The sequence below is a fragment of the Pinus tabuliformis genome, chromosome 5_1, assembly GCF_031772625.1.
Source record: "Pinus tabuliformis cultivar Carrire ecotype Pingquan chromosome 5_1, CPIR1, whole genome shotgun sequence".
In the NCBI taxonomy this organism is placed as follows: domain Eukaryota; kingdom Viridiplantae; phylum Streptophyta; class Pinopsida; order Pinales; family Pinaceae; genus Pinus; species Pinus tabuliformis.
In genome coordinates, this window is record NC_142305.1 from 654,771,022 (window position 1) to 654,784,515 (window position 13,494).

The 13,494-nt window shown below is 35.2% G+C and overlaps 1 protein-coding gene across 2 annotated transcripts; it reads left to right on the forward strand.

Moving 5' to 3' along the window:
- The first annotated feature begins 9,755 nt into the window (after positions 1–9,755).
- Positions 9,756–13,182, forward strand: LOC149166691 (transcription factor ICE1-like). Of its 2 annotated transcripts, none has more exons than XM_089431388.1 (4): positions 9,756–10,455; positions 11,046–11,240; positions 12,457–12,627; positions 12,709–13,182. In XM_089431388.1, exons 1-4 carry the CDS (start codon positions 9,931–9,933, stop codon positions 12,787–12,789), a joined length of 972 nt encoding a protein of 323 aa, XP_089287514.1. In that variant the 5' UTR covers positions 9,756–9,930; the 3' UTR covers positions 12,790–13,182. The 2 variants fall into 2 exon arrangements, with proteins under 2 accessions (XP_089287514.1, XP_089287515.1); XM_089431389.1 differs by having other exon boundaries at positions 12,712–13,182.
- The last annotated feature ends 312 nt before the right edge of the window (positions 13,183–13,494 follow it).

Sequence of the window (13,494 nt, forward strand, 5' to 3'; positions counted from 1 at the left end):
ATTTTAGGAAGTGGTGCCTTTTGACAAGTTGTAGCCTGAGGTGAGGGTTTCTCTCATGATTAGCATGGTGTGGCTTGCATACTGGTGGTGGCCAGTGCATTGTAAAATAAATACTTTGATTAATAGAAGAAGAGTGAAGCATAACATCCAACAATGATTTTCTCACTTTAGGTTTCCACCTAACAACTAGTGTGTCTATGTGTGATGATGTGCATGTTGTTTTCTTGATGTGTTACTTCCCCTAGTTACTTGTGTTTATGATGATAACTACTTATTTTTATGAATACCTATGTGTTGTTTATATATGCTGCTAGCTGACCAATGCATGATTCAATAATTGTGTAAAGGAAAGGGGAAAATTTTAATTAGGTGATTCACGACACAATACTTATTCACCCCCTACCTCTTAGTATTATTCACACTTCAATAATTGGTATCATATTGGGGCTCTTAGTTGCAACATAATCGTTAGAGAGAAGATATGAGGAGTGTTGGTAAAAATTGAATTTTTTTAGGATGAATCCTCCAAGAGTATATGTCCTCATTGCTACAAATTTCAAAGTATGGCATGAAAGATAAATCTAAATTATCAGCTTATGGATCTAACATTTAGAAGACGGTATGTGAAGGATGTGAGGAGAATCCAATTTAACCTAAAGTGATACAAAATAATTCTCAAGTGAGATGTATTATTTATGAGAATCTCCAAAATGCAGATTTAGAAAAACTATTAGATCTGAAATTTGATAATGAGATTTGGGATAGGCTGCAAGTGTTGTTCAAAGGTGATAGTAGCAACTAAAGAGAGGTCAATAAGAAGAGTAAGAAGAAGGAAAATAATAAGGCTTCCTAGAATATAGAATCTCAACCAAAAGAGTCTCATCCCCCTAGTACGAGTTCAATAGATCATGAAAAGAAATCAGAAAATCAAGAATTAGAGGTATTGCAACGAAATGGATCCAAAGGCATAAACACTGATGTGTGGTTTTTAGCTTATGTTTTGGATGGTTTGATGATATTCATGTTCATGTGCAAGGTGAAGTTGAGGACAATGTTAAGCTGCTGAACTGAATATGAATTAGTTATGGTTGTTATTCAAAAGCTCTACATTGAAGTCAATAGATTGAAAACTGCATGTAGGGAGCATGATAAGTTGATGTAGATTTTTGATGAAAATAAAAATTGAGCTGAGAGAAGAGGTTCTTAGCCTGAAGATCCAACTTCAAGAAGCTAAAGGGATTGAAGATGTTATGGCCAACCAGCTGAAATAAATAGAGGGCTGAGTTGAAAATCTTGAAGTTAAGGTTATCACATTAAGGAAGTAGATAGAATAGAAAGATAAGCAACTGAATTTGGAGAAGAAAATCATTGTCTTTAATAACATGCTAAAAGGTCAAATATATCCATTTAATAGATATGGTTTTGGTTTTCACAAGGGAGTGTCCATGTCACATGCAAGCATGAATAATAATGCAAAATTTAAAGGGAATGTAAAAAACAATAACACCAACAAGAGAAGGAACCAGAGAATAAAGAAGAAACATATCCAATAACAAGTAAGGAGAAAACCTTAAGGAGCACTTATTACTAGAAGATATTTTTCTCTTATGGTTGATGTGACCAAATCCATCAAATTTTGAAGGAATTAAAGATCCTTTGTTCCTTTTATAGATGAGGTAGAGTGTTATGCCTATCATACTTTTGTACATGTGGCGGCCAGCTAATGAAGAAAATTGTTTAAATCTAATCAACAATATGGGTAGCATAGAATATCCATAGCCATCAGGTATATTGGTTATGGTTATTGCTTTTCTTGTATCATGTTTGGCCACAAGGTGATTGATTGCAGATCAAGGCCACATAGTAGAATTATATTATATGGAAGGCAAAGATCTAACATGATGAGTAGAATATTTGACTCTCTAGCCACATATCTCGATAATGTGAGGTGTCTCACCTATGACAATTTCAGTCACATGGCTAGAGATTATATGTTGTTCAGATATTTAAGGAAAACACATCAAGGTGAGTAGTTAATCTAGACTAGGCCTAACAAAAGACCAAAAATAAATGAAAACATAAAGAAACAACCTACCAAGGGGTGGATGAAGAAAGAGTAGCACCCCCTGAACTAGAGATATCAACCTCTACAGTCCATTGGTTACTAGTTTCATATTTAGAAAAGAATGTAGAAGTACATATGAGGTGCATAGCCTCAAGGGGAGTGTATATCAGAAGTATAGCAACATGGTACATGTATGAGTTGTAGTAGCAACAACATAATGCATATGACAGCCTCATAGATAACCAGGTCCACAAGATCAACCTTGCTATTGGAGGTATAATCGGCTCATGGGGAGGTATGCATGGTATGACGGTTTTAAGGGTTATTTTTCATTTCCCTTATTTATTTCACTTATACATTTGTAGCAGTTTCATATATGTTTCCATTAGTAGAAGAGTATATTTTTTAGCCATATATATTATTGGTTATAATTGGAAATTGGTTAAAAAAATTGTGTACCAACCTTGCATAGAAGAGCATCTTTGGTTCAACTATTTGTAGAGGAGAGTGATAATTTAGCCATATGTATGCACTTATCATTATTGGCATGATGCCCTGAGTAGTCTTATTCATGGTATGTATAGTAGATTCATTATACATTTTGGCCATGTAAAGTGCTCTTGAATAGAATCCAAACAATTGCATTGAATATCATTCATGTGTTGAATCAACCATGTAAGCACTTATGTGTGTAATATTATAGACATATACCTTGTTGTTTCATCATTGGGCCTATTGGTTGAGAGTCATTTGATCTAGGCATGCATTGGAGAAAGAGTCACAACCAAGGCATGTATTAAGGAGTGAAATAATTTCAGCAATGTATGGGATTTTGGTGTCATTGTGGCAACATTGTATTTTATTGATGAAGTCATGTAACATGCTTGTAAATCCATCTAATTTAATTATATATCATTGGTTAAAAGTTGATTGAAGTATTGGTTCATGAGGAGAAACCTCTTGTAAGTAGCAAGGAGGCTTATTATAGTGCAACATAAGTATTTCTACAACAGCATGGATAAATGTTTGTGGCCTCAATACATGTTCAAGGGCATCGTGGTGTTGGAATGTTGGTTTGATTTCTTGTTGGCGTGGTGTTGGATTGTTAGCACATGGTAGTTTTTTGTAGTTATTTCGATCTCATCATCAAATAATTTGGAATCATCCTTACCTATTGGTATCAACGTGATGTTTAAGGGGTGTCAGTATGGTGTGTTTAGTATGGATTTCGATGACCCTTTTCCTTTGATGATAAAGGGGGGGAGTGATACAACCACTAGAAAATAATAAAGAGAAAACAACTTGAAAAAGTGAAGATTATCAATTTGGTATTTATGGTTGTAGGTTGACATTAATGCCAAAGGGGGAAAATGTTGGTCGCATGGTGTTGCCATTGATGTCAACCAAGGAGATGTCAAATCTAGTCAGCTAGTTATGCTAACATTGACGTCAACAGAACTTGTCATGATGATCATTACATAATGATTACATAGGATTGTTGAAGTGTTTCTAAGGTGTGTACACATCCTGGAGGTTCTTGAGGAAGTGGTGTCACAGTCGCAGTAAGTTGTGGGCAGAGAATGTTTGATAATCCCTAAGTTAGAGCAACTTCGTTGGGATGATAACTAGCAAAGAGAAAGGATTTCAACAACCTCATTAGTAAGCCACACTATCCCTGTGATGATCATCTTTGGGAGCCAATTCTATCCTAACGATGATGTCAAGGTGAGTTTCTGAGTTCCTATGTGTGCATGTAAAATACCATAGGCATTTCCTAGAGTATTTTCCCAAGGTTTTTCATGGTATAGAGTTGACTTGATTTAGTCTTCATTATAGAAGGTGATAAAGTCAAAGATAAGTCTCTCGTTGAATGAAGTTAGTGTTGGATCAAGTCAAGGAACAAAATATCAAAGTATGAACATGAGTGTTTGTCTCTCCATATCTTTGAGTTATTATTGTTTAATCTCTTCAGATATTTTATTTATAGGAGGAATCTTCATGTTGGAGAGGTTGGGTCATTTGAGACTGAGAGACATTATGGCATATTGAGAGCTAATGGTTGAGGAGTGATATGGTTGTAGCAGTTCATGAGAACATGGATTGGAGCCTATAGAGGATTGTTTGATTCAGTTGTTCCATGTGGAGAATATGTCAAAGGATGGTGGAGCTATTGCTTATATTTTGTCTAACATGCTTATTTTGCAAGGGTGAATTATTTGAGTTTTGTAGTATATTATTTTATTGTTTCTTGCTGATGTTTCAAAGATTTATATATGTGGACATGGATATATTTGTTTGCATCTATTATCATGTGTAGATGATGTTGGGTTGATGTGTTGGTTGAGTTTGTATTGAAGTGATTGATTGTGTTTGAAAGGGTTTTGTTGTAGGAGTTTGGTTTCATTTGATGAGCATAGAGGATTATGTGGGTCCAGTATAAAAATGGACGAAATGTGACTCACAAATGTTTGATTGTAGAGAGCAATGGACCTAGTATGAAATATTGTGAAATTAGGCCCATTAGATGAGCTTGAAGGTTAGGGATTTCAGTGGGCAAGTGGCGGCTTGCAAATTTTGGGTGTAGCAAGATCCTTTAGGTAGAGGCTTGAGAAATTGAGGTGGTGGCTCGATAGACTAGTGGGCGTTGGGACATCCAATATGTAGTGACCTACAAATTTGTGGGAGTGGTGGTTTCAAGTAGGTGGTTCCCTACAAATTTCAGGAATTAGTGGGTTCTAACAGCGTGTAGCCCAAGGCAAGGGTTACTCACATGATTAGCAAGTTGTGGCTTGTACATTGGTGGTGGTCAGTGCATTATAAAAGAAAGATTTTGATTCATAGAAGAAGAGTGAGGAAAAAGATCTGACAGTGGTTCTCTCCCTTTGGGTTTCCACCTAACATCTAATGTCTCTATGTGTGATGATGTGCATGTTGTTTTGTTGATGTGTTGTTTCCCATGGTTGGTTGCGCTTGTGATGATGGATACTTGTTTTTATGATTATGCATGTGTTGTTTATATATGTTCTTGGATGACAAATGCATGATTCAATAATTGTGTAAGGAAAAGGGAAAAAAGTTTGATTAAGTGATTCGTGACATAATACTGATTCGTCCCGCTCTCAATATTGTTCATGCTTCCAATAGATAATTGCACCAAGAGATGCTCTACAAAAATATATGGTGGTTATCTTGTCATGTTCGTACATAATACTATATTATAAAATAATTAAAAAACTATGTTAACAAAAATACATGTATGCTTAGTTACACTCTGAATCATTACTCGTAAGTTGGTTACATTAGATGTTATACATAAACACATATAAAGACATATTATACACACATATTATTGATCAAATTAAAAAAAAAAAAAAAATTACAAATAAACAATTGGAAAGACTAAGGAAATTGCTAGATCCAAGTAACAAAGGAAAACTAGGCAATGTTTCTCAATATTGTTGTTATTACTCCTACAATTTATAATGCTTAGATTGAAAATGAATTTTGAGTAGCTTCTATTCAGAGTAATCAAATTATCACAATTCTCAATTTTATAAAGCACATAGAAATTCTATGATCATGGAGAGTGTTGAGTCCCAAACCTGCACTTCCCTATATACCCTTTCAGCCTTCTTTTTCCATTTACTTCATCCACCAAGCTGTCAAATCGTTGCATAATAGTCTAGAAAGAGCTTATGGAATGGTTTCCTAACTATGTTTATGACTGTTGTTTGATTTAGATTTTTGTTCAAGCAGCTGCGGAAACTTGTCACTTTCCGCAGCTAGCCCAAGTTTCCGCAGCCATTTTGTTAAAAGCTATGCTACAGGTGTCCAATAGAGAAACTAGCCACATGGGTAAGCTGCACGTGACGTGTACATGGAGTGTGTCCTCTCAGATCAGCCAAATCACTCATAAATAGTTGCGGTCAACGATAGTCAAAGGAAAGGCCAAATGAGGAATTTTGCAGTGGCACGGCTCTGTTTTGCCCACGTGAAGGTTTGCGTGGCACGATCCTTAGTTTTCGGAGGTACTGGCACACCTGGAGAGCAGCCCGTGAACTGAACCAAGCAGCCACCACTCCATGAATTCATGACCATCACGCTAGATCTCGGCTCAAGGAGATTTACGTGTCTCTTGGCAGCATAAATCTAGGAATTAGTTGTAGCACCTTTTTCTTATAAATAATGCGTTGATATACGCTGAATGGATTAGCTTTTGTATTGTAATTTCGACTGTTGTCGCCCACTGTACTGCATTTCACTTTGCTTTAAATACATGAGAAGACTATTTTCCTGAATCTAATTTGTGACTAAGTGATTGACTGGCCAAGGTTGCAGAGGGCCCCTATACACTAGAGCTTTGTATAGTTTCTTACTTGCTTTCATTTACTGTTTTTTTTTATCATTGCTTGTATATATATTGTGTTGGTCTGATGTTCAATTGCTGTCTATATTTCCTTTATGCTTCTTTTCTAACTGTTAGCTGATCAGTGCTTCTTTTACAGGTTTTGCTGTAGGTAGCCCGGGCAGATTTACATATTTTTTTGATAACTATTGACATGAGATCATCTTGTCCTTCCTGCTGATTTTCATTTCCTGAAGTTTAATTCCAGCACTGTCATTTTTCAAATTGTGTTTTGCTTATTTATTTTTCTGCTACATAGACATCATATTACTCATCTATTTATGATTTCCTTTCTATAGTCAAGTGACTCTATTAGTAAGGAATTAGAATATTACTTATTGTAGTATGATTTAGTTTGCTTTCTTGCAATTTAAATATCATATTGCTCAGCTTGTTCATGATTACTTCCTATAGGCAGATTGAGTTGAAGGGTAAAGGATCATAACAGGGGTTGAAGTAGTGTGATTAGTTTCCTTTTATGCAATTTAATTTCCTGCAATTTAGATATCATATTACTCAGCTTGTTTATGATTACTTCCCATAAGGCAGACTGAGTTGAAGGGTAAAGGATCAAAACAGGGGTTGAAGTAGTGTGATTTAGTTGCTTTGCTTTCAGTCTTTGAATTGCTTTAAGTTCAGTTTTTACTTTCTTTTTCATACAGCAGTAAGGATACTAGGCCATTTTCATTAGTTCACTGTTTGATACATTTACTTCCTCTTGAGAATTGATTTCATTACAGTTAGTTTAGAGCTTTCTTTTTGAACACTTTTAAGTTTGGAAAATCATTGTAGAAATCACCATTACCATCCATACTTAACTTTCAATTTCGCCATCACACACTAGGGAATCCATAAAAGATAAATCCAAAAACAAACTAAAAAAAAAAACTCAAAAATGACAAAAGACTAAGAAAATGGTTATCTTGTACATATAGTACACTTCACTTCGTCAGTTTACGAATCCCGGATTGACATTTTAATTAGCAATTTAGAACACACTAAATTGACCAAACAGAGAGCTATCCATATATATCAAATCAAAACTAGATATGTATAACCAGATCATGGTAATGTTGTGAATTTATCATAACATGGTTACTTAAAGAGAGTAGTAAGTAAATAGGTTCTCATTGGGTGCAATGCATTAAAAATGACCATAATGATTGGACAATGAGCAATTTGGCTAGAGAGTTTGAGTTGCAAAGGAACCCAACACTAATTGATAATCAAGGTGGGTGTTTTAATGTGAAAATATTATGGTCAAGGAGCAATTCGGCTAGAGAGATTGAACTGCAAAGGAACTCAACACTAATTCATAATCAAGGTGGGTGTTTTAATGTGATAATTAAGAGCATTAGAGAGATGTGTGCATCCTTATCCATATGACAGTTGAGAAAGCATTATATTATTTATTCCAATGCAAACACGACATAAAATGTAATGTATACCTATGCAATTAGCGATATAATTGTGATAGAAATAGGAATCTATCTACGTTACATTTGAATAAACTCGATTACGACGATTAGGAGAAGATTTTGTGGACCTTCAAAATATGGTGACCAAATGCCTCAAGAATTAGATGCTTAAGGCAATTGATTACCTATGACTTTGATTTCATGAATAGACTTAAACAATGCTTCCTTGAATTCATCTATTGTGGAATGGAGGGATGCCCACTCTATTCAAAGTATTTCAATGTACCTGCCTTTGCACCACTCAATAGCAGTGGTTGACGCACGGTTGACGCCTCTCTAATTTATAACGTTTACCCTAAAAAAACAAAGTTTCATATCTTGTGTTGAGATTAGTAAGAATACCATAATTCTCAAATTATAAATCACTTAGAAATGTTATGATCACAATAAAGACATGGATACGTGAAAAGAGCTATTAATGCTTGAATTCAAATTATTTGAAAATCAACACCCAATCAAAGACTGAAAAACTTAATATCAAATTACAGCAAAGCATCACATTGTGAGAAAAGAAGGGTAGAGTTGAAAATATATAAACCAACCTAGATCCATGTTAACATAAAATCTATCAAGTGTTAAGAGGGATTAAATTCTCGAGGTCTAAACCTTTCCTCAAATTTTGAACTGTAGAAGAGGTTTGCACCTCTAGAAAGTGTTTTCACCTTAAGATATTTTATCACTCTCAACATTGAATAGATTTGATTTTAAAATAAATTCAATATGATATATCTTTTTTGTTTGTTAGCGTGTCCGTGATTTGTGGTACTAACCCATGGTCTAAGAAACCACAAGTACAGACATTTAACTCATCAAAATCACTTCAGGATCACACCCAGTCTTGGTCACACCAACCTTTAACATGGCTAGAATTTTTGGTGTTTCCTCCCTACTACCATGAATTTCAAACCTTTATCTACTTACAAAATGAAAATCCAATCATGATAACAAGATTTAAGGATCTAAATTAGTATATTATCTATCAATTAATATTATTTAAAAAAAACCAAATATAAAAAATTACGGAGAATGTCATTTTTATGTGAAATGTTCTCATATGCAATTACTAAGTGTTGCAAACCCAATTGCTAATTCAATGCCTTGGGAATAACAACATAATTCTACTACTTTAAAATGACATAGTGTAACACTTCCACATTTTATTTTTAACCAAAATCTAGGTGAAGTCACGGTCTTAAAAAAACCTCTAGAAAACTGAAATTGTGTAGATTTCACAACTCGAACTTGTTATTTCAACAAATTTTTCTCAAATTTTCACAACTCAAACTTGTTATTTCAACAAATCTTTTTCAAATTTTCCAATAAATTTTACTTAAAAAATTATACTAGGAACTTTAAAATTATTTGAATAATGAATATTCTTAATCAACACAAATCATAATATTATTTCATTATTATAATATTTAATTAAATTATAGTTAAAAATTCTGTTTAATGTAAAATTATAAATTTAACCTTCTATAATTTAAATTGATTATAAACTTTTTAACCTCTCCAAACACTCACTTTAAATTGATATTTCGATAATCCCCCCTCTACCGAATCCCAGGGGAAATGGGACAATTTCAGTAACTCGTATCAAAAGCAGTCTTAATCTCATTTTGAAAAGGTCCGTTGCTGATAGGGTGGCATCGGGCTGGCGTACATATTAATTCGGGTTGACACCGACTCGAGTTCAGTTAATCAACTTCGGTCGAGATGGGCCATGTTTCACTTTCAACCCTTGGGTCAAACCATGATTACCTGCAAGCGTAAGAGACTGGTGCTGATCTCACCATAAAGAACTCGGAGCACCGGCATCCAGGGGACGTGTCAGACCTGTGAAGCCCACGATGGTCTATGAATTATAAAATACTGATTCAGTACACCAAATGCTAGATATGGAAATAAAGGACGGTAGCATTGGAAGAAATAAATCAAGTCCTGTCCCCAACTCTGTCAAGCGTTCTGTAATCTGAAAAGCCATGGAAATGGAGATGGCCTGGACTTGTCTGTTAGATGAGAGTTTTTCTTCATTCAGAGCCATGCTGGATGAAGGGGAGGATGGTTTATATAGCACAACGGATGCCAATGGCGGGACGCTGGAGGCCCTTTTGGGCTCTTCTCTGAGGTGCCCAGAAGGTTCTGTGTTGAGTAATTTGGGGGTAAACATCAACGCTTCTGAACATTTGAACTGCTCTATGACCACCAGTGTTCATGCAGGGGACTCTGTTCAGTTGGGTTTGTTACACAGGCGACCTGGGATCGAGTCCGGACTCCACAAAAATGGAGTTAATCAGAAACCAGACAGTGTAGTTGGTGAAAGGGAGGCTTATTCTGCTGTTGCAGTTGATAATAATAATAGTACTATGTATGTTAATGGTGCAAATACTGGTAGAGGGAAGAAGAATGGGTTGCCTGCCAAGAATTTGATGGCAGAGAGGAGACGGAGGAAGAAGCTCAATGATCGTCTGCTTATGCTTCGTTCTGTGGTGCCCAAGGTCTCTAAGGTGATCTCTAATCCTTTTCCTTGTGCCCCCTGCTTCTTCCCCTGTTTTGGTTTTCTGTGCTGAATTTGTTAAAATTCTAGTGTTAGAGGCACTTCACACTTGCAGATAGATTAGGGTGAGTGGAGTCAGAATCATGGTATACTGATATTGAATGTTTAGAAGTATTCCCTTGAGATTTAGGGAGCAAATTTGTCTGGGATTTTCTGTTATGTTCTGAGGTAGTGCAGAGGCCGTTATTGTGGTTGAATTAATAAAATTTAATAAAAGACCAATAGCCATGAGGGGTGTTGTTTTAGCAGATCAATAAGATAGTGAATTTGGATTTTTTTTCATAATTTGGACATATATATTTGAGGAAATTTGCCATCTTTATGAACCTTATATTTGAAATAGCCTATAGGGTATTGTTTCTGCAAAAGAATAACATACAGTAGTTTTAGCTTTATTAAAACATTTTTCAAAATTTGGTTAAATGTTTTGGGAGAAATTTTCGAACTTCGTGAGTCTTATATTTGAATGATTAATGAGATATGGTCCATTACTGGTAACTGACATAGTAACTTTCCCTTCATGGCATTTCCCTTTAGCAGATGGACAGGTCCTCAATATTGGGAGATGCTGTTGAGTACCTGCAGGAGCTTCTGCAACGTATCAGTGATCTTCATACAGAGATCATGTCTGGGCCCTGCAATTCCAAGCCTTTGGCACCCACACTGGTTGATTTTCCTTGCAGAATGAACGAAGAGTATCAAGCTTCGTTTTCTAATAGGGTGGAGCCAACAAGGGTAAGAGTACCATCATCCTCGCTCCCATAACTCAAAAAAAGAAATGAAAAAATACCCATATGCAAAGGTGACACCATGGAGACCAATAATACTTTATACATCATGTGACATGTAGAGTGCCTCAACGCAGTGCCTAATGCATGTGCAAGTTGAACAGAAAATACAAGAATACCTCACAAAATTACAAAACTGTGAACAAATAAGCAGCGAATCTACCAGAGAGCCTTATGTCATTCCTTGGCCTACATTTGTCAATGATCATCTTTTCTGGCCTAGCCCTATAAACTCCTCCATTTGCACTCCAAGAATGTCATATGTAGAACTTTGTGGAGGCATGAAATTTTCTTGTGCAAATCTGTGCAGTAGTGAAGAAACTCCGGATGGAAAGGTTGCATTTCTCCTATCATTCAAGGCCGAGCTTCTGGCATCTCAGAAAAATGATTGCTTTATCTGTGTAGACCATCAGCCTGGGTTACATTCATTGATACTTATATAAGACAGAAGGTGTAATAACAGAGGAAATGTCCCGCATTGCTCAGTGCTGAGCATGAACTTCACATGTTCTAGTTTGGTGGTGGTTTCTGCTGGAGGAAATTTTTAGAGGCTTAGAGGCTAATATTTACAAGTAGGCCAATTTATCATGTTTTTCCCGAATTTTTTTTTGCATTTTTTAGGATTTGCCCAAATTTTATTATACAAAATTATTTTACCTTAAAAATCCCCAAAATTTTATAGATTTTTTTTTTATAGAAATCTATGTAACAATTGAGTATTTTAGAAAGATATCACTGTACAGTTTGCATATTAAAAGCTAGTAAGATTCGTCAAGTTTATAAATTTTAAAAATTTCCCTCAGGGTCATTGAATATTTCATCATGAATCTGTTTTTTGTGTTTCCACTGAAAGCTAATCACAGTCAATCAGGTTTGGTTTTGCTTTGTAAGTAAGATTTTTCGTATCATCTATTGTCTGTTACAATGAAAACTGATTAGTTGTTATTGGTTTGTATAACTCTCCAAAATTTTATGCTCCTCCTACTGTTTATGACAGTGAAATCTCAGAGGCCCCATTCAATCTCCTCATGTTTGCAAGCTGCAGTGGTTCTCTATGATTATGTTCTAGTTGGTCTCTGTGTAAGATTATCAGGTAATGTCTAATCAATGGTGATTGGTTGTAAAAGAAAACCCCTTCTAATATCCTCTCTCTGAAAATGCAGGTCGAGGTGAGGACAAGAGAAGGAAAGGCCTTACACATTCACATGTTCTGTTCAGGAAATCCCGGTTTACTTCGATCCACAATCAAGGCTCTGGATGGACTTGGTGTTGATATTAAGCAGGCAGTCATAAGCTGCCTCAGGGGATTTGCACTAGATGTCTTGCAAGAAAAGGTAATGAAATATTTCAATTGATTATGACTTGAACTTTAATGGCCAATGTTCTAACTCTGTTGGTTTTCACTTTGTCATCAGCAGTCCATGGGGGAAGATGTTACAGCTGAGGAGATCAAAGCATTGCTGCTGCATACTGCAGGGTATCAAGCTGGCGTGTAGTAGAAAGCAACTTACTACACATCTTCATCTTCTTCTTCAGCTGAAAAGCATTATATTCTTTCCGTCAAATTTCGGATCAGAATCCATGGAATTCCTCTGGTAGCATTTTCTCCATTGGGCTTCTGATATACAAGAAGAAACAGGATTACAATGTATATTAGGTTAATACAATACGGACCCATTCGAGTGGCCAGCCAAAATTCGCCTTGAAGATGCCCACTTGTCAAATTGTTGAGAATATGTTTTGCCTGCGCTAGCAGTAATTTTTTATGAATCATTTGAAAGGCCAGGATTTTGTTGGTTAGATGCTTCTGATAGACGAAACAATACAGTCATGAATATTCGCATCCACGAGTAAAGAATTACCGCACAGGGATTTTATTGTAGAAAAATATTTTTAAGATTATGGATGGTGTAGATTTATAAGAAATTATTTGTTTTCCAATTTCTGTTGTTCAAATCTATTTCTCCTAATTTACAAATTCCCAAAACTACAAATAGCAAATAAATATTTTTTTGACGGGTAACTAGTAAATTTTGATAAACTCTAATAGGCATTAAATTTAAAAAACACATAAAAATTAACTAAATAAATTATTATTAATAATAAAAATTAAATTTTAATAAAGATAAAAAAAAATCATAAAAATTAATTAAATAATAACTATTTATTATTATTAAGGGTAAAAATAACCATAGTTTAAT

Coding starts and splice junctions, on each gene's coding strand:
- LOC149166691 (XM_089431388.1), top strand. CDS start 9,931: ATGGAAATGGAGATGGCCTGGACTTGTCTGTTAGATGAGAGTTTTTCT. Junction 10,456..11,045: donor TGGTGCCCAAGGTCTCTAAG/GTGATCTCTAAT, acceptor TCCCTTTAGCAG/ATGGACAGGTCCTCAATATT. Junction 12,628..12,708: donor TAGATGTCTTGCAAGAAAAG/GTAATGAAATAT, acceptor CTTTGTCATCAG/CAGTCCATGGGGGAAGATGT.